Source organism: Haliotis rubra, unplaced genomic scaffold (genome assembly GCF_003918875.1).
Source record: "Haliotis rubra isolate DU_JTF1 unplaced genomic scaffold, ASM391887v1 Scf37, whole genome shotgun sequence".
In the NCBI taxonomy this organism is placed as follows: domain Eukaryota; kingdom Metazoa; phylum Mollusca; class Gastropoda; order Lepetellida; family Haliotidae; genus Haliotis; species Haliotis rubra.
The window spans coordinates 3,093,760-3,115,719 of record NW_025767046.1 but is presented as its reverse complement, the minus strand read 5'-3'; the positions used below and the strand labels follow the sequence as shown (position 1 = coordinate 3,115,719).

General features: G+C 45.4%; 1 protein-coding gene across 1 annotated transcript in view; it reads left to right on the top strand.

The window, feature by feature from the left end:
• Positions 1–21,960, top strand: part of LOC124285866 (DNA-directed RNA polymerase I subunit RPA1-like) — a 69,345-nt gene that overhangs the window by 23,864 nt on the left and 23,521 nt on the right. Inside the window, exons 5-13 of the mRNA XM_046722145.1 lie at positions 847–1,051; positions 5,255–5,579; positions 6,667–6,819; positions 7,106–7,243; positions 8,039–8,259; positions 13,146–13,275; positions 14,710–14,793; positions 16,473–16,611; positions 17,267–17,381. Of these exons, the coding sequence (XP_046578101.1) occupies positions 847–1,051; positions 5,255–5,579; positions 6,667–6,819; positions 7,106–7,243; positions 8,039–8,259; positions 13,146–13,275; positions 14,710–14,793; positions 16,473–16,611; positions 17,267–17,381 (1,510 nt within the window). The remainder of the gene's footprint in view (positions 1–846; positions 1,052–5,254; positions 5,580–6,666; positions 6,820–7,105; positions 7,244–8,038; positions 8,260–13,145; positions 13,276–14,709; positions 14,794–16,472; positions 16,612–17,266; positions 17,382–21,960) is intronic.

Sequence of the window (21,960 nt, the reverse complement as noted above, 5' to 3'; positions counted from 1 at the left end):
TTTCAAAGTAAATGAGATAGCTTCAGTTTTAATCTTGTGATTTTATTTAGACTATTCCATATTAATGTGCAGGTAACAGGGAGTAGCTAATCTGTTCACTGAACCGTAAATGTTGTTGTTTTAAGTCGTCTGCGAACTGCCTGTCTGCGTAATTGGAGGACACCCTTTAGCCAGTTTATCTTTGTAGTTCTTATGAACACCAGGTGTTCAGCTATCATGTGTGAGCATGGTGGAGCAAGTGATTTTGGGACACAGATTTTTACACTCTCCCTTATTTTAAACACATCTGCCCTTTAAATGCATTTTAACATTGGCTATATACAAAGTATTTCAAGTAACCCCCTGTATTGATTCCAGGTTAGTATGTGCTCCAAGCAACCGATATGTATACTGGTTGATGAGGCTCTGAGAGGCTCATGTCATCGTACACCAGTGTGGAATGGTGGACTGTGCTATTGATTACTGGTGTTTCTCATCCAGATGTGACTATTTACAGGGGGAGGGGAATATTGTGAAACAATAACCTCTTGTTTGCCCATATGAATGACAGTAATGAGGAGTGTTATAGTGAACTGCGTTTTTTGTTTAACGCTGCACTCAGCAATATTCCAGCTTTTTGGTGGTGGTCTGTGAATAATCATGTCTTGACCAGACAATCCAGTGATCAACAGCATGAGCGTCGATCTACGAATTGGGATGTGATGACATGTGTCAACCAAGTCAGTGAGCCTGACCACCTGACTACCAATAAGCATGGTTGCTGAAGACCAATTTCTAACCCGGACCTTCACGGGTCGAGTATTATTGTGAATTTTGTTGGTCTCCAGTTTCATGTGATGTTTACAGTTTCAGATGCAGATGAAAAGGTTGATCCTCATCTGATAAACCACAAGAACATTCAGGGCGTGCGGAACTCACTGGCCAAGGAGTTCATGGACAAGCTGACCGCCAGTAAAAGAAGATGTCCACAGTGTGGTGTGGTGCTGAGGAAACTGCAGCAGAAGTATAACACTTCGATTGGGCTGTACGGGAAGGCAATGAAGATAAATAAGTAAGGTTCAGTTTCTGTTTTGAGTTGTAGCTAGTTACCATAAAGAAATGCCTTGTAAAATAGGTCTCATTGGTAGAGCTGTCTGGCTGGTTGCAGTGAAGAGACCTTCTTAGTGGCGATATGCTCTATGGTGATGCCCAAAGTATGATAACCTCACGAAACACTAGGTAGTGGCTCCCTCAGTAGTGATGCTCTAAGTCGTGATGCCATCAGTAGTGATGCTTTAAGTTGTGGTGCCCTCAGTAGTGATGCTCTAAGTCGTGATACCCTCAGTAGTGATGCTCTAAGTTGTGATGCCCTCAGTAGTGATGCTCTAAGTTGTGATGCCGTAATGATGCCAGTAGTGATGCTCTAAGTAGTGATGCCCTCAGTAATGATGTTCTCAGTAGTGATGCTCTAAGTCGTGATGCCCTCAGTAGTGATGCTTTTAGTCGTGATACCATCAGTAGTGATCCTCAAAGTAGTGATGCCCTCAGTAGTGATGCTCTAAATTGTGATGCCCTCAGTAGTGATGCTCTAAGTTTTGATACCCTCAGTAGTGATGCTCTAGGTTGTGATGTCCTCATTAGTGATGCTCAAAGTTGTGATACCCTCAGTAGTGATGCTCTCAGTAGTGATGCTCTAAGTCGTGATGCCCTCAGTAATGATGTTCTCAGTAGTGATGCCATCAGTAGTGATGCTCTAAATCATGATGCCCTCAGTAGTGATGCTCTAGGTAGTGATGCCCTCAGTAGTGATGCTCTAAGTTGTGATGCCCCCAGTAGTGATGCTCTAAGTAGTGATGCTCTAAGTTGTGATACCCTCAGTAGTGATGCTCTAGGTAGTGATGCCATCAGTTGTGATGCTCTAAATTGTGATGCCATCAGTAGTGATGCTCTCAGTTGTGATGCCCTCAGTAGTGATGCTCAAAGTAGTGATGCCCTCAGTAGTGATGCTCTAAATTGTGATGCCCTCAGTAGTGATGCTCTAAGTTTTGATACCCTCAGTAGTGATGCTCTAAGTTGTGATGCCCTCAGTAGTGATGCTCTAAGCAGTGATACCCTCAGTAGTGATGCCGTAAGTAGTGATGCTCTAAGTTGTGATACCCTCAGTAGTGATGCTGTAAGTTGTGATGATGCTCTAAGTAGTGATGCCCTCAGTAGTGATGCTCTCTGTGATACCCTCAGTAGTGATGCCCTCAGGTAGTGATGCCCTAGTAGTGATGCTCTAAGTAGTGATGCCCTCAGTAGTGATGCTCTAAGGTGTGATGCCATCAGTCAGTAGTGATGATGCTCTAAGTAGTGATTCCATCAGTAGTGATGCCCTAGGTTGTGATGTCCTCATTAGTGATGCTCAAAGTTGTGATACCCTCAGTAGTGATGCTCTAAGTAGTGATTCCATCAGTAGTGATGCTCTAGGTTGTGATGTCCTCATTAGTGATGCTCAAAGTTGTGATACCCTCAATAGTGATGCTCTAAGTAGTGATGCCATCAGTAGTGATGCTCTAAGTAGTGATGCCCTCAGTAATGATGTTCTCAGTAGTGATGCTCTAAGTCGTGATGCCCTCAGTAATGATGTTGTGATGCCCTCAGTAGTGATGCCCTAAGTAGTGATGCCCTCAGTAGTGATGCTTTCCAGTAGTGATGCCCTCAGTAGTGATGCTTTTAGTCGTGATACCGTCAGTAGTGATGCCCTCAGTAGTGATGCTCTAAATTGTGATGCCCTCAGTAGTGATGCTCTAAGTTTTGATACCCTCAGTAGTGATGCTCTAAGTAGTGATGCTCTCAGTAGTGATGCTCTGTGTGATGTCCTCATGCTCAAAGTGATGCTCAAAGTTGATGCCCTCAGTAGTGATGCCCTCAGTAGTGATGCCCTCTAGTAGTGATGCTCTAAGTCGTGATGCCCTCAGTAGTGATGCTCTCTCAGTAGTGATAGCCATCAGTAGTGATGCTCTAAGTCATGATGCCCTCAGTAGTGATGCTCTAGGTGATGATGCCCTCAGTAGTGATGCTCTAAGTAGTGTGATGCCCCCAGTAGTGATGCTCTAAGTAGTGATGCTCTAAGTTGTGATACCCTCAGTAGTGATGCTCTAGGTAGTGATGCTCTAAATTGTGATGCCTAAGCAGTGATGCCAGTAGTGATGCTGCTCTAAGTTGTGATGCCCTCAGTAGTGATGCTCAAAGTAGTGATGCCCTCAGTAGTGATGCTCTAAGTTGTGATGCCCTCAGTAGTGATGCTCTAAGTTTTGATACCCTCAGTAGTGATGCTCTAAATTGTGATGCCCTCAGTAGTGATGCTCTAAGTAGTGATGCCCTCAGTAGTGATGCTCTAAGTTGTGATGCCCTCAGTAGTGATGCTCTCAGTAGTGATGCTCTAAGTGCTCTAAGTTTGATACCCTCAGTAGTGATGCTCTAAGTTGTGATGCCCTCAGTAGTGATGCTCTAGGTAGTGATACCCTGAGTAGTGATGCTCTAAGTAGTGATGCCATCAGTAGTGATGCTCTAAGGTGTGATACCCTCAGTAGTGATGCTCTAAGTAGTGATTCCATCAGTAGTGATGCCCTAGGTTGTGATGTCCTCATTAGTGATGCTCAAAGTTGTGATACCCTCAGTAGTGATGCTCTAAGTAGTGATGCCATCAGTAGTGATGCTCTAGGTGATGTGATGCCCCTCAGTAGTGATGCTCAAAGCAGTGATGCCCTCAGTAGTGATGCTCTAAGTGATGCTCTAAGTAAGTGATGCCCTCAGTAGTGATGCTCTAAGTAGTGATGCCCTCAGTAGTGATGCTCTAAGTAGTCCCTCAGTAGTGATGCTCTCAGTAGCGGATGCCCCCATGTAAGTAGTGATGCTCCAGTAGTAGTGATGCCCTCAGTAGTGATGCTCTAAGTAGTGATGCCCTCAGTAGTGATGCTCTAAGTAGTGATGCCCTCAGTAGTGATGCTCTAAGTAGTGATGCCCTCAGTAGTGATGCTCTAAGTTGTGATGCCCTCAGTAGTGATGCTCTAAGTAGTGATGCCCTCAGTAGTGATGCTCTAAGTAGTGATGCCCTCAGTAGTGATGCTCTAAGCTCTAAGTGATGCCCCCAGTAGTGATGCTCTAAGCCCTCAGTGATGATGCCATCAGTAGTGATGCTCTAGGTTGTGATGCCCTCATTAGTGATGCTCTACCCCTCAGTAGTGATGCCCTAAGTAGTGATGCCATCAGTAGTGATGCCCTCAGTAGTGATGCTCTCAGTAGTGATGCCCTCAGTAGTGATGTGATGCTCAGTAGTGATGCCCTCAGTAGTGATGCTCTAAGTAGTGATGCCCTCAGTAGTGATGCTCTCAGTGAGTGATGCTGATGCCCTAAGTAGTGATGCCCTCAGTAGTGATGCCCTCAGTAGTGATGCTCTCTGATACCCTCAGTAGTGATGCCCTCAAGTAGTGATGCCCTCAGTAGTGATGCTCTAAGTAGTGATGCCATCAGCTCTGATGCTCTAGTCAGTCTAGTGATGCCCTCAGTAGTGATGCTCTAAGTAGTGATGCCCTCAGTAGTGATGCTCTAAGTTGTGATGCCCTCAGTAGTGATGCTCTAAGTAGTGATGCTGTAAGTAGTGATGCTCTAAGTAGTGATGCCATCAGTAGTGATGCCCTCAGTAGTGATGTTCTCAGTAGTGATGCCCTCAGTAGTGATGCTCTAAGTAGTGATGCTCTAAGTAGTGATGCCCTCAGTAGTGATGCTCTCAGTAGTGATGCTCTAAGTAGTGATGCCATCAGTAGTGATGCTCTAAGTCGTGATGTCCTCAGTAGTGATGCTCTAAGTAGTGATGCCATCAGTAGTGATGCTCTAAGTTGTGATGCCCTCAGTAGTGATGCTCTAAGTCATGATGCTGTAAGTCGTGATGCCCTCAGTAGTGATGCTCTAAGTAGTGATGCCCTCAGTAGTGATGCTCTAAGTTGTGATGCCCTCAGTAGTGATGCTCTAAGTTGTGATGCTCTAGTAGAGACACCCCAGTAGTGACACCTAGCAGTAGAAAGAATAAAGAAACCCTAAAATAGTCACATATACAAATTATCATTACTATTTTAACTGATTACAATTATGTTAATACAAAAATATTCGTTGGCATCTTTGGACTGGGGGTATCGTCTGCTATGTAAGATAACTGAACATTTGTGGAAATGTGCATACAGTACTGTATAGTACTGGATTAAGTGACTCTCCCATCACACTGATCTGCTCACAGGCAACAGAAAAACACAGAAAACAAGAAGACCAAGCTGATTGACCTTGACGAGGACAAAGAGAGAGAAGCAGACGTGGAGGAACTCAAAGAAGGTGAAGGTGAAGGTGAGGACAAGAAGCTGGACAACTCACTGTTTACGGACAACAAGGCCTTCACCATGCTGACTCCGTCCTTAGTACGTGAACATGTGCAGGAGGTGTACTCCACCGCTGGACCCCTCCTCCGAATCCTCTTCGAGTCATTGGGCAAAGTGACCAAGGCTTCACATCCAACTGACATCTTCTTTGTGGACGTGATTCCTGTTTGTCCATCACGATACAGACCTGTAAGTAGCTGTAAGTCCCCTCTCTGTTTCAGATATCCATGTTAAAGGGCCACTCTGTGTTTCAGATATCCATGTTAAAGGGCCCCTCTGTGTTTCAGATATCTATGTTGAAAGGCTCCTTTGTGTTTCAGATATCCATGTTAAAGGGCCCCTCTGTGTTTCAGATATCCATGTTAAAGGGCCCCTCTGTGTTTCAGATATCCATGTTAAATGGCTCTGCTGTGTTTCATATATCCATGTTAAAGGGCCCCGCTGTGTTTCAGATATCCATGTTAAAGGGCCCAGCTGTGTTTCAGATATCTATGTTGAAAGGCTCCTTTGTGTTTCAGATATCCATGTTAAAGGGCCCCTCTGTGTTTCAGATATCCATGTTGAAGGGCCCCTCTGTGTTTCAGATATCCATGTTAAATGGCTCTGCTGTGTTTCAGATATCCATGTTAAAGGGCCCCTCTGTGTTTCAGATATCCATGTTGAAGGGCCCCTCTGTGTTTCAGATATCCATGTTAAATGGCTCCGCTGTGTTTCAGATATCCATGTTAAAGGGCCCCTCTGTGTTTCAGATATCCATGTTGAAGGGCCCCTCTGTGTTTCAGATATCCATGTTAAATGGCTCTGCTGTGTTTCAGATATCCATGTTAAAGGGCCCCTCTGTGTTTCAGATATCCATGTTAAAGGGCCTCTCTGTGTTTCAGATATCCATGTTAAAGGGCCCCGCTGTGTTTCAGATATCCATGTTAAAGGGCCTCTCTGTCTTTCAGATATCCATGTTGAAGGGCCCCTCTGTGTTTCAGATGTCTATGTTGAAAGGCTCCTCTGTGTTTCAGATATCCATGTTAAAGGGCCCTGCTGTGTTTCAGATATCCATGTTAAAGGGCCCCTCTGTGTTTCAGATATCCATGTTAAAGGGCCCGCTGTGTTTCAGATGTCTATGTTGAAAGGCTCCTTTGTGTTTCAGATGTCTATGTTAAAGGGCCCCTCTGTGTATTAGATATCCATGTTAAAGGGCCCAATTGTGTTTCAGATATCCATGTTAAACGGCTCTGCTATGTTTCAGATATCCATGTTAAAGGGCCCCATTGTGTTTCAGATATCCATGTTGAAGGGTCGCCAGTACGAGAATCCCCAGACAGCTAACATGTGTCTGATCCTCCAGGACAGAGAAGTCATCACACAGATCATCCAGAAGATGAAGTCTGGCAAAGACAAAACTGAGGTGGAAGAAGAGGACGAGCTGCTGCCGGTATGTTGGTGTTTATAGGGTAGGGCGGTCAGCATGAGTCATCGTCGTCATCATCGTCATCATCAGTCACCATTTCCACTATTCACCATGCTCATCTATAAATTATAATGGGCGGTGGAGTAGCGTTGTGGTTTTACTCCCCACATGGGTACAATGTGTGAAGCCCATTCTGGTGTTCCCCCATGTGATATTACTGAAATGTTTCTAAAAGCGGCATAAAACTAAACTCACTCACTCACTATTAATTTTAACCAGTTTGCTTACTGTAGATTTCATTTGACTGCAGCAGTCTATCATCAATCAACGAGGCGCCACCCTGACACAGAAGCTGAACAATGTGTGGATATCGCTGCAGAATCACGTCAATGTCATGGTGGATAGCAGCCTGGATAAAATGTCTAAAGACCAGATTGGCATCAAACAGGTCAATTGGGCTTTTATTACTGACCACAAGGTTTTCATTACATATCATAAGGGCATCATGTGACAAAAAAACTAGAATATCACAGACTGTATAAAACATGGCGAGTCATTTGTATCTTCCTCCCTTCAAATCATACAAAGATTCAGAGGGGGTTGCGCCCCCTCCTTATTGAAGTATACTAATCGTGTTGGTATATAAATGTGATATGGATAAATCATTTGGTGACAAGTTTTCAACAAGAATAACAATTTACTGTCAAATTCTGGAAATACGTATGCATGCATGTGTGCTTTTAAATGCACATCACGTTCCCAGTATTTTCCAGAAAACTGTACATACCTGTGTTTCCCAAACACTGAGTCTGCTGTAGGGGTAAAACGGTATACCATGGTATTAGTAGAACCGAGGTATTTGCCTTTATACCAAGAATGCAATCTAAAAAATTGTATTTTTGGTTTTCGTGCCGTTCTTCGATCGAAATAAATGACATTTTAGTTCATTCAAAATAACAAATATTATGGTTAGTTTTTTACAGTTTTTTACTTAAAAAATGTAAGGTTTGGCTCTCGTCAATTTTCTGCATTATGATCATATGTCATATACTGCACCAAAACGAACTGAACCGAAGGCCTTGTACTGCAATACGTACTGTACTGTGGGAAGAGTGACCGTTTCACTCCAAGTTTGCAGTTGTTGAAACAAGTGGGGCTCTGGAAACTATGGCTATGTAATGATTGATACTGAATCTTGTATGGTGATAATGATTATCATGATGTACTTCTTCATACACTGTAGTTGTTGGAGAAGAAGGCAGGCCTCTTCAGAAAGAACATGATGGGTAAACGTGTGAACTATGCTGCTCGGTCTGTTATCTCCCCTGATCCCTGCATCAATGTTGGTGAGATTGGTGTACCTCTAGTGTTTGCCAAGAAACTGACTTACCCCCAACCAGTGACGCCGTGGAACTTCCAGGAACTGAAGGAGATGGTTATTAACGGTCCAGATGTACATCCAGGGTTAGTGAACAAAATACTTTTACCTTAGTCCAAGGTACACTGCTCATGTTTCCCAGATCACAGGTGTAGCAATTTAATGTGCAGAGTTACTTCCCTTGTGTGTGTCAGAAACCTATGAATTGTTGGTTGTTAAGGAGCTAGCATTTGATTTGGGAGAGGTTTGGTTAAGAGATCAGCATGGTTCTCTCAGTGTTTAGGAGCTCAATTACTTTCTCCAGATTAGTTAATCAATTATTGTAATTTTTTAATTTCTTAGTGAATTAGTAAAAATATGAAAATGTATACTTTAAACATGCTTTATATCTGTCTCATTAAAGGGTTTTCCACCACATGAAATAACTCAAATACTGTTAATTTTTCCTTATCCTGACTCATGCTCTTTTGCTTGTCTTCTTCTTCTTGCGAACATAGTGGAACACTTGTATCTCCTTATTTGAAGCTCCCTTCAAAATAAAATCACTAATTGGTACTCACCACGAGTTGCTCCCCTTTGTTTCCCCTGGCGGGAAAGGTGTCGCCACCCTCTGGCCATGTGCTCCACTCTCTCCTTCTTCACCCAGTGAGCAGGATGTGAGAGCGCCTCGTGTCTCCTTACACACCATATCCTTTGATATTTTCTTAGTTTTACCTCTCTTAGGTTACTATAGAGGTATAGCTAGTATCCTTTTACTAATTTGTATTGATTATTTATCGTGATTTCTACTGTTTATTCACGTGTATTCGTGATTGTTCAGCTAGCTTTACGTTGATGAAAATCTGTACTATTTGTAGATTACGTTTTTCCGCCTCTGATCCGCATGTAATATGCCCTAGTTGTGCTACGCCCGTGTCGCGTTTGATTCACGTTGCAGTTACTGCATTAATCTATCTCATTCTGCATTTAATAAATATCATCTTTGCGTCTTAAGACGCAAGGCAGATAGGTCACGCAAAACAAGGGCAAAACATGGCAGATAGTCCAGATATTCCATCCAGTCAGCTGCTAGCGATCGACCCTCTCCAGTCTGGTGTGCTGCTAGAGACCCTGCGGTAGAGGAACGTGGGGGCGCAGTCCGTTACCTCGAAGAAACGACCGGCCTCCCCAGACATCCCGTCCATCGCAGACCAAGTCTAAGAGGGCCTCAACGCTTTCTCAACGCAGACTTAGGACCCCAGAGCAGCCGCAGACTTCCAAAGGGAAATCTCATGAAGACAGCGAACTTTCTCAGCCGAGATCGTTCCAGCAGCAGAATTGGGCCTCTACGATGATCAGCCGATAATCATCCCGACTTACGGCACAAGAAGCGACGGTGTCAGCGACTGTGACTTCTGCAGAGATCACCATGCAGCCTGATGCCTCTACACTGGCGCCGGGGCGTTATTGATGTGGACCCCATCGCAGAAGACGCCGGCGACTTCGCTGAGATCATCCCAGAAGACATGATGCGGCAAATTATGAACATCATGGAGGACCACTATAAACTGCAGAAGCAGGTCCGAGCCTTCAGCGAAGGCTCCAACGTGACAGCACCCCAGAGGCACCCCCGTCCAACGTAGCAGCCAAGACGATGTCACCTTCGAAGAAGTCCTGGACCACCTTGGACGAAGGACCTAGATGTACAGCCTTCGAAGGCCTTCGTGGGCGGACAGATCATCACCATCTTCGATTTCATCCCTAGATATGGACTCAGACCATCAGACGTCACAGAGGCCTTCGCTGAAGGTCATATCATCGATCCCGGACGGACGCGAATGAAGCTTCGAAAGGCATTCGCGAAGGACATATGATTCCAGATCTTCATCATCTAGAAGGACATCGAGGACTATAGAAGAGCTTCGCGAAGCTATCAACATTCGCCTCACAAGTCTCCGAAAATCATCCCATAGACGCATCTCCACTTCGTTCATCACCAGGTCGACAATTGCCACCGTCAGATCTCCACATAGAGCGCGACAAGTCAACTAGATCGCCACAAGCCTCATCGGACATACAGACAGCTACACGCAGTCCAAGAGCATCTACAATTCGTTAATGATGATGGTATTGAGGATGATGGAGGAATCATTTTCTCCGATGCAGAGATACGGTATTGGATGGTCAATAACCTAGATCTCTCATCACCATCTAAAAGTGGCAATACAGCGCAGACGTATTTGATGAAGGAAGACGATCCAGATGCGATCACTACCCCCGATTGACCCGATCGCGGCAGTGCCACAGAATCTAGATGCAGCTTTCCAGAAAGCTACGAAAGTTCAGACACCACATCTACCCAACTTTCATGCCAAGAAGTTCTCCACGCATAACATGGACTCTTTCTACAAAGCCCAGGACATCGATGAGAACTATAAGATCATCAGCGATGTCAAGAACAAGATTTACAAGATGGATGATCGCAAGTTGGCTCATATAGAAACCATGACGAGAGACGTATGTTCTTTGGGTTAAATAGATCTAGGACGATCAATGAGACTCTTATCACTAGATTCCGGGATTCCACGACGGAAGATGATAGAATGATTTATTCTGCCTTACTTATGCAAAAGAAAGATCAGCAGTTTTTAACGGATCATCTTACATCTGTTTCAGCAGCACTGACCTTAGCTCGTCGTCAAGGCCTCCTCGCTTCCTGCAATTGGGGGGAGAACTTTACAGCCCCACTTTATACAGCCCCGTGGTCGACAACATCCATCTTTGACGGAGGAATCGACAAAGTCGCCAAAGAAGTCTCTAAGGATTCCAGGGAAGTCCTTATGATTAAATCGATGGACACACTAGCCAGCGTCATTCGTCAGACTTCACAAAGATACTCAGGCAGATCTAAGTTCACGGGCCTACAAAGAGCAAGAGACAGGAAGATAGCCAGCTCTAGAGGTAAAGATTCTTTTCGTCGACCATATGGCAACTATAGAGGAGGATCAGGAAGAGGCAGGACACCCAGAGGTTCCCGCAACTATAGACGCTGAAACACAGGTTCGGAACGACTGGAGTCTTCCACCCCCAGCCGTTCCAGTACAGCAATGTTCCAACTACACGTATGGACTGTATACAAATGTGTTTAAACAAGAGAGGATATTCTGCCAGGGCGGCAAAAGCAGTCACGCTTGCCTTACGTTACTCAACTCGTAACTTGTACGACGACAAGTGGCACAGTTTCGAAAATTATGCAGCAAAGAAAGGTTTTACAGCGAGAGAGGCTTCACAGCCTCAAGTGGCAGACTATTTGTGTTACCTGCGCCAAAACAAACATTTAAAAGGTTCAACGATATCAACATATCTTGCCGCCATGCTTAGTTCTGTAATCACCATGAGAACGGGTGTCAAGTTGACAAGATCTCCAGAGTTACTGGCCTTACTGCGAGCATTCGATTGGAGGACCAAAAGCGGAAGTTCCACGCCTTCAGCTTGGGATCTGAATATGGTGTTACAACACCTCACGAGTGAGGTTTATGAACCTTGGAATGACAACTTTTGAATTTCTCTCACAGAAAACACTTTTTCTGCTATCTCTAGCCACGACGGCAAGAATGTCTGAAATTCAAAACTAGATTACGAGAGGATACAGTTTGATGACAATCATAACACAGCACCTCGGACTAAGATGGATTTCATCGCTAAAAATCAACTGCCAGGTCAACCAGACAGGTTATTCCACATCCCGGCGCTATCCTCTATTCTCGGATCACAAGATACACAAGACTTATCACTGTGTCCAGTAAGAGCTCAAAGTTTATTTCACGACGATCCAAAACAAGGAGAAGATTTCTCAAACGTTTATTCATCCCTTATCGCCTACAAATCAAACAGGAAGTGTCACGGACCACAATATCTATTTGGATAAGGACTGTCATTCTCCTCAGTGCCTACAAGGCAGCAGGCTTGACTCCACCAACAGCATCAAATCCACATGAGATCAGGGCATTGGCCTCCACCTATAGCCTCTTCACGCAACTGTTCCTTGAACACGATTATGGAAGGATGCTATTGGAAATCTAACATGGTATTTGCTAATCACTACCTGAGAGACATCACTACAGAAGATGTCTCTGGCATTCACCATTTCGACCACTGGTCCCTCGCCAGCAACTGACAGTTCCTCAGAGGCGCAAATATTACCCTCACAAGATTAATATGTATTATATACATACTTATCTAGCTTATAACTCTAATGGAGTTTTAGGGCTATGTATATATGTTCAACTTAACTTTATTCAGCCTGTAAGCTTATACTATGATATGTTCAGTTTCAGTGCCTCTATCAGAGTCACTTATATATATATATATATATATATATTATATGTATTATCTAATATATTAATAATGTAATTCCCCTTTAATGGCATTATGTAACCTATGGTTTTTTAATACAGCAAACATCCTAAGTCTAAGCCTTCATGAAGTTCCCGTGAGGAGATATTACAGTATAAATCACTAATTATAAAATCCAAAGTATTCTGTTACTCCCACCTCCTGTCCGTTGGATGCTACAAGCAAAAGAGCATGAGTCAGGATAAGGAAAAATATGTAATTTTTAGAGTAAAATTGATATTTTATACTTATCCTGACTCATGAGGTTAGCTCCTCCCATCCTCCCCACATAACACTTTGGATTTCCCTGTAAGTTCAAGTGTTGGGCTCAGTATATGAGGAAAATCAGGAGAGAGTGGAGCACATGGCCAGAGGGTGGCGACACCTTTCCTACCAGAGAAACAAAGGGAAGCAACTTCAATTAGGGTGAGTACCAATTAGTGATTTTATTTTGAAGGAGCTTCAAATAAGGAGATACAAGTGTTCCACTATGTTATTTTTTAAAGAAGAAGAAGACAAGCAAAAGAGCATGAATTAAGTTTAAAAACCATACTAATTAGTTTAAGAACCATACTCACTCACACACTGTTGATGACAGGGCCCTGCTTGTTGAGATGGAGAACGGCTGGAAGGTAAACTTGAACAAGGACAAGACTCACCGTGAGGCTGTCGCTAAGCAACTCCTCACCCCCAGCACCTCCGGTACCATGATGATGAAGCCCAAGATTGTGAGTGAACCTTAGGGGGTGGGGTGTCTGTATGTGGGGTGGGGCAATATGTCAGTACCCAGGTAGATCAGCCGTGGTCTGATGGAACCCAAGATTGTGAGTGAACCTTAGGGGGTGGGGTGTCTGTATGTGGGGTGGGGCAATATGTCAGTACCCAGGTAGATCTTGGGTCTGATGGAACCCAAGATTGTGAGTGAACCTTAGGGGGTGGGGTGTCTGTATGTGGGGTGGGGCAATATGTCAGTACCCAGGTAGATCAGCCATGGTCTGATGGAACCCAAGATTGTGAGTGAACCTTAGGGGTGGGGTGTCTGTATGTGGGGTGGGGCAATATGTCAGTACTCCAGGTAGATCTTGGTCTGATGGAACCCAAGATTGTGAGTGAACCTTAGGGGTGGGGTGTCTGTATGTGGGGTGGGGCAATATGTCAGTACCCAGGTAGATCAGCCCTGGTCTGATGGAACCCAAGATTGTGAGTGAACCTTACGGGGTGGGGTGTCTGTATGTGGGGTGGGGCAATATGTCAGTACTCCAGGTAGATCAGCCCTGGTAGTCTGATGGAACCCAAGATAGTGAGTGAACCTTCTTGGGGTCTGATGGAACCCAAAGATAGTGGTGGGGTGTCTGTATGTGGGGTGGGGCAATATGTCAGTACTCCAGGTAGATCAGCCCTAGTCTGATGGAACCCAAGATTGTGAGTGAACCTTACGGGTGGGGTGTCTGTATGTGGGGTGTGGGGCAATATGTCAGTACCCAAGGTAGATCTTGGTCTGATGGAACCCAAGATTGTGAGTGAACCTTAGGGGATGGGGTGTCTGTATGTGGGGTGGGGCAATATGTCAGTACCAAGGTAGATCTTGGGTCTGATGGAACCCAAGATTGTGAGTGAACCTTACGGGTGGGGTGTCTGTATGTGGGTCTTTATGGGGCAATATGTCAGTACCAGGTAGATCTTGGGTCTGATGGAACCCAAGATTGTGAGTGAACCTTAGGGGGTGGGGTGTCTGTATGTGGGTTGGGGAAATATGTCAGTACCAAGGTAGATCAGCCGTGGTCTGATGGAACCCGAGATTGTGAGTGTACCTTAGGGGATGGGGTGTCTGTATGTGGGATGGGGCAATGTGTCAGTACCAAGGTAGATCAGCCCTAGACTGATGGAACCCAAGATTGTGAATGTCAACATTTGAGGTTGGGATGTAAGTGTAAGGGTTGTGGGATTATGTCAGTACACAGGAAGAGAAACACAAGGCTGATGGACCCAGGAGAGTGAGCTCTCATTGTAGGGTGGGGAAGTCAATATTAGGGGTACAGGAATAGTATCAGCACAATTCTCAGTTTTAAGTCGTCTTTAGAAATAGTACTATGCCTTTCAAAATCTTTGTGGTAGATCATTCATTCACTTATCAATTAAATATATCACTGGTGTCGTTGCAGGTGTACAGGCATCTGAAGAATGGGGACTACATGTTGCTGAACCGTCAGCCGACACTCCATCGGCCCAGTATACAAGCCCACAGGGTACGAGGAGGATCGTGATGTACTGAAGTCTATACTGCCTCAACTACAGTGTATCACATACTGAACAGAGAGGCAGATAGACAATAATAGAATGTCCGGCAGCTCTTTTAATATTATTTTATTACTGTTATGTGTTAAGAACCCATGCTTGTCATTGTGTTTAAGAAATACACTTCGCTCTACCACCATGTATAGTGTAATAAAACACACTTTTGCCCTGAACTATTATAGTTAAAGCACGAGGACGCTTGCGTCCGAGTGCTTTAACGTTATAATAGTTCAGAAGAGAAAGTATATCGGTTAATTAACACATCGTAATTATCTTTAGAAAGTATTAAATTTGGCATCTTAGAAAAGAAATACACTTCGCCCTACCACCATGTATAGTGTAATAAAACACACTTTTGCCCTGAACTATTATAGTTAAAGCACGAGGATGCCAAATTTAATACTTTCTAAAGATAATTACGATTAATTTAAGGCAGAAAACAAACGACGGTGTCGGTGACCTAAATTAAGAATCCTCGCACAGGGCTAACTGGCGCGCTGTTCTATTGATGTGTCTGCCCCCTACGTTAAGACGAACGTTACCAGAAAAAAACAAATGATAACAGTTTGATGACGGTTTACGTTCGGATTAAATATCTTCTCTGAATTATTTTAATTACATCTGTCATTAACGTAAACCATATGGGGCAATATGAACGTTGCATTTCTACTACCAGCGTAAGTTTAGATCAGTACATCCAGAGGAAGTTGAGTAGTCAAGCGACATTCCACAATTGCATTGTGGGAATGTAAACATTACGAACGTTACCGTGTCGCTGAAAACTTGTGAGTCGAAATGACACATTTTAACCGTCGTAAAACATAAACGTAATGTTTCCACCAGTGATGTTAGCTGCGTGAAGCAACAGCAAACCAAGTTTACTGTAGGAGGCCGTACGAGGCGATGACAACTGACATGCATCGTGACGTCGCTTACATTGTGACGTAATGTAAAATGGTTCGATTACGAGGGGGCACACTAGAATGGCGCAGTGACGGGATAACGTCATTCAATTGTTACGTCATCAAAAAACTATACCTTTATTGTCTGATAATGTATTTTTTTTTCGATTGTTCTAACCGCTAGGCATCTTAGAAAGATGGATGCTCATGCTGTTGATCACTGGATTGTCTGGTCCAGACCTGATTATTTACAGACAGCCGTCATATAACTGGAATATTGCTGAGTGCAGCGTTGAACAACAAACCAACCAATTATATGTACAGACAGGTGTAAATATGTAATTATGTAATTCCTGTTTTGAAACTTGGAACAGTTAATGGGATTTTGGTGTTCAAAATATGTGACCTGACCATGTCATTGCCTCCAGACTTGATAGAGCGTTGCTCATGCTTTCAACCACTGTTTCGTTTCTCCTGACTCATTAACCAACTTACCGTGAAGATCCAGGTTAGAATTGGTCTTCGGCAACCCATGCTTGTCATAGGAGGTGACTAACGGGATCGGGTGGTCAGGCTCGCTGACTTGGTTGACACATGTCATCGTATCCTAGTTTAGATCGATGCTCATGCTGTTAATCACTGGATTATCTGGTCCAGACTCCATATACCCTGATAGTGATGCATATACAGGAGGAAACTTATTGACAGTATGGATTCCTTATATTCAGGTGCGAGTTCTTCCTGGCCAGAAAACACTCCGTCTCCACTACGCCAACTGCAAGGCATACAATGCTGACTTTGATGGAGATGAAATGAATGCTCATTTGCCTCAGAGTGAACTGGCTAGATCAGAGGCAATGGCACTGGGTATGTTACCAGTAGCATTATATGACAGTTTCCCACTCCAAGGATATATCTTTTAAATAACTGCTTTTCAGTATTTACAAATGAAAAGTGAGAAACAAATGAAATTTGATCAACGCTTTATAGCTCCCATAGCAAACCACTTGATCAGTTTAAACAAAAGTCATCTAATATCTTAAAATGCAAGACTAAAGTAATGTGCTTCACACTAACATTAATCATTTATTAGTTGGAATAATGCTGTAAGGCATTTCGAACCTTTACTCTCTGGCTCTTTGAGTGACTGATACCTTGTACAGGGATTTGCAGGACGTGAATTCCTGCGTCCTACATGCATAAAAAATGACAATGGACGCAACAAAATTTATCAGCGTGTCCACAGGGACTCAGGAAAAGTCCAAATACGTTTTTGTAAAAATTCCAATCAAGTGACAATAAGTTATCACTGAGTTACTACTAGCTGGGTTATGGTGTTATTTGCAATTTAATTACTGTAACAGTGTGATGATCATGATACACAATGCAATAACAGTATTAATACTAATATTTAAGTGTCTGGGACCCCATTTTGTAGTCCAGGACCCCTGAAAATTAAGAGTATGAGTCCCAGGCACCCTCAAATACAGGACTCCATGTAAATCCCTGCTTGTATTTGCAGCTGCAACAGACAATCAGTATCTGGTTCCCAAAGACGGCACTCCCCTGGCAGGACTCATTCAAGATCACATGGTGTCAGGAGTGTCTCTCACAGTCAGGGGCAGATTCTTTGACAAGTAGGCAGAGTTAATCTACTGACAAACGTGTCTCCTGTGTACCAGAGAGCTTTGAATGCATCTGACCAAACTGAAACCTAGGGCCTGGCATATGTAGAACTGAAATATTGTTGTGAGCTGTAATCATGTTTCAAGTTCACTTGCTTACTTTTTGTAGACTTGCCCCATCATTTCAGTAAGCATTCTCTTCCCACAGAGGTTACTCAAGTCACATCTCCCCACCATAACCTCTGGTCTTGTGTGTCACATTAATGTAAGTCATCGGCAGAGGACTGATATTTGTGGCCCCACTTTCTATTGCTAGTTTCTGATTTTCAGTTAAACATGAAATACTGAATCTATCCTTCCCTTTTTGATCAACTAACTCGATGGCGGCCGCCATATTGTATCTAAGTCGATGTAACACGTGTTCTGATTGGATAGAAGGAAGGGAGATAATTCTAGTTGCGATATTTTTGCTGCCAGGGATTTTACGAGAACCAGGAAATATGGCCGTATTAGAACAGAGGTTACGTGGGATGATATGACTTGAGTAACCTCTGTGGGAAGAGAATGTTCAATAAGTTGACCTTTCATGTTTTTTCCTGTGGTAAATTGTTGTGTATTGTGCTTTTGGTGTCCTAAAAGAGGGCCAAAACTTTCATAGTGGATCTGGATGCTTTGTTAAAGTGGTTGATTTTGGGAGACCTGAAGTGTTTTGACTCCTGGATTCTTGTCTACCCTCAAAATCATAATGATAAATTCAGGTCTCGTAATCTGGCGTGACACTAGAATGAAAGATCAGTGAAGATCCGGGTTAGAATTGGTCTTTAGTAACCCATGCTTGTCATAAGAGACGACTAACAGGATCGGGTGGTCAGGCTCGCTGACTTCGTTGACACGTATTCATATCCCAATTGCATTGATCAGTGCCCATGATGTTGATCACTGGATTGTCTGGTCCAGACTTGATTATATACAGACCTCTGCCATATAGCTGCGCTATACGCTATTGACAAAGAGTCCATATTGCAATGATAATATGAATAGACTTGATTATATAGAGACCTCCACCATATAGCTGAAATATTGCTGAGTGCAGCGTTAAACAACCAACCAACCAAACCAACCAACTCAAATGAAAATCTTCTGGGTTGAGATTTCACAGGACATTGACTAATGTGGCCTTCATTTCATCTGATATCATTGTAGGGACCCTTTGATCGCAATCCTTTGGCATATAAAGACGTTCTACAAGAATCATTTCCATATGACCATGTAAACAGCCAGTGGCGTCTCTCAGTCATGGTGTGTAATGCACTTATTATCCCCCACTTCGCACTTATTAGGCTCCGTCCGTACATATGTACGAATTGGAATATCTTAACAACCGTTGACTAGATTCTTTTCATACTTGGTACCTAGCTTCATCACAGTATGCAAAAGGTCCCAGTTAGATTAGGTGACCTTGACCTTCATTTCAAGGTCACAAGGGAACTTATACCTTTTACCCTTGTCAGCGAGATATCTCAAGAACCGTTCGATTTACCCGAACTCGTTAAGAGGTACCAGCTGGGGGATGATTCTCTGTTCTTTGTGCCGGTGGTTGACGAGTGCGTGTTCACTTCGGTCGCCCTCGGGGGAGGCTCGGCTTCCTCAGGTGCAGCCCTGGCTGCTAAGCAAGGGCGGTTAGTTCCACCGATTGCCCTAGCGTTGCCCCCCTGCAGCAGGCATACCGGACTTACGAGGAAGTCTACCAGAATGCCATGCAGCAGGTGCGGGTGGTGGTCCACGAAGCCTACCTTTCCTCTATCCAAACTTGGCTCTGGAGGAAGAAGGGCCCACCTGACGCTAGACTCTTTGCGATCTGCCACGTCTACGGTGATGTGCACAGTCATGGGGATGCGCAAGCCGTGGCTGTCTACCTCCCGTTATTCGGCAGCGACACAGCAGACCTTGCTGGCCCTTCCGTTTCGGCTGGGAGCGATGTTGTTTCTGGGGGCACAGCAGGTCATTCAGGAGGCTTCTGCAGCAGCTTCTTCCTTCAAGGACTCTAAGGCCTTGTTGGAGCAACCGCGGGTTTCTCGCTCCCGTAGCGGGTTCCTCCTCTGGGGTGCGCAGCCTACGCCCGAGTCTGCCGGCTGGCTTCGGCCGCTGGGCAGGGGAAGGAGGAGGAGCCGTCCCGCCAAAGGTAAGGGCAAGGAGCAGTCCTCTTCGCCTGGCTCCCAGCAGCATTTTCGCGGTCCCGGGGGGTCTGCCCCGACCTCCCGTTAAACCAGCAGGCTGTCTCCGTGGGTCCGTCCCAGTCAGTTCAACTGCAGGGGACCACTCACGCCCTCTTACCACACGTCCCAGTGGGGGCCGCCTCTCTCTATTCCTGCCGGAGTGGGCGAAGGCTACCAGCAACACTTGGGTGCTATCCACTGTCAGTGTCAGCCATCTACCACTGTGGAAGCGAGGCCCGCCAGAGTTCACCGGCATACGTCGCACTCCGGTGCCGTCATGTCCGGTCAAGGCAGATATATGGCGAGACAAAGTTCAGGCGAGACGAAGTTCCACGTACTTCCTCGTTCCGAAGAAGGATGGCGGGTTCCGTCCCATTCTCAACCTCAAGGGTTTGAATCGCATGCTAGAGGTTCAATCCTTCAAGATGGAGACACTTCGCTCAGTGATCTCCTCTGTTCAGCCCAGCGATTGGCTTACGTCGATAGACCTAAAGGATGTGTATCTACATGTGCCAATTCATCCATCGTTCAAGCAGTACCTCCGTTTCTCTTGCGACGGGATGTATTACCAATTCACGGTGCTCCCCTTCGGCATATCCACTGCCCCCAGGGTGTTCACCAAGCTCATGTTAGTGCCGGCTACCCTCGCAAGGAAGGCGTTGTTACCCTTACCTCGACGACTGGTTGCTTAGCGCTCTAACTCAGCCAGCGAGCCTAGATTCTACCCACACGGTGATAGACATTCTAATTCGACTGGGGTGGATCATAAACCTCAAGAAATCCGACCTGGTACCCACCCAGGACTTGGTTTTTCTCAGGGCGAGGTCAAAACTAAGAGCTGTGCGGTTGGTTTTCGAACGCTTCCGAGAGCATTTTCGGGGCCAGGTGGTTCGTCTTCAGTTGGACAACTGTACGGCCATGACATACATCCTGAAGCAAGGCGACGGTGTCCCTAGCGCTCCTTCGGGAGACGTGGGAATTTCTCATCTGGTGCGACCAGTGCGACTGTCAGGTGCTTCCTGTTTATCTCCCGGGGCTGGAGAATGCGCGAGCAGACGCTCTCTCTCGCCGGATCCTGGCCCCGCACGAGTGGATGCTCGACCGGCAGATATCTCCCAGTTGTATGGATCGTTCCAGGTGGATCTGTTTGCGTCCGGCGGTACGAATCAGATACCCGTGTTCTGCTCTCGAATACCGGACCAGAGGGCGTTGGCTTCCGACGCCTTCCTGCTGGATTGGACGGGCAAGGTGCTGTGGGCGTTCTCGCCTCTACCACTCATTCCCCGGGTCTTCTCCCAGCTGTCCACCCAGCCAGCTCGGCTACTTGTGCTGCTGGCACCACTATGGCCGTCACAGAGCTGGTTTCTGGTAATTCTCAGGTTTCTGGCTCAGCCTCCTGTTCTATTACCTTTGCGACCGGACATTCTGACTCAGAATGGCAGTGGGTGGCTTGGCCTCTGTCAGGTCTAGCCTCGAAGCATGCGGAATTCCTGCAGCAGTTGCAGACACAATTCTGGCTTCTAGGCAGGATTCGACAAACGTTCAATATGACGATAGGTGGTCCCGCTATGAGCGCTAGTGTTCAGATAGGGGGATTGCTGATCCCTTTTCTGCGGATTTAGTCCGAGTATGGGAGTTTTTGCAAGCTCGTTTGGAAGAAGGCTTGGCGGCTTCGACCATTCGTGGCTACTCCACCACTATTTCCATTTTCCACACCCCTGTCGATGGTGCACTTCTGGGGCAGCACCCTCTTATGCAGCGCTTTTTAGCTGGCGTGGATCGGGTTCGACCTGCTGTCAGGCGCACCAGCCCACCTTGGGATTTGTCAATCGTGCTAGATTGGCTGTCCGGTCCTACGTTCTCACGTCTATGGCTATTTCCATTGAGCTGTTGGAAGGCCGTATTTCTGGTGGCGGTAACATCTGGGCGAAGGGTCGGCGACTTACATGCTATATCGGCAGACCCGGCGCTGACTGTGTTCCATCCAGATCGTGTCAGTCTTCGCCTCCCCGGATACTTACTGTCCGAAGATCGATCACGCTTTCCATGTGACAGCTCCTATTGAACTTCCCACTCTTACCCAGCCTTCCACATCGGGGACCTCTGCAACGAGCACTCACCTGTTGGATGTCCGTAAGACTCTCAAGGTCTATATCAAACGAACACAAGGGATCCGTACGGGTACCCATCTGTTCTGCTGTTACGGTGGCGGGAAGGCTGGTATGCCGGCTTGCAAACAGACCCTATCACGCAGGCTTGTATCGGTCATTTGTGCTGCTTATCAGGCTAAGGGCAAACCTCCCCCTGAGGGGTTGAAGGCTCACTCGGTCAGGGCAGTGGCCACGTCAAAGGCTTTTGCATCGGCACTGCCCATT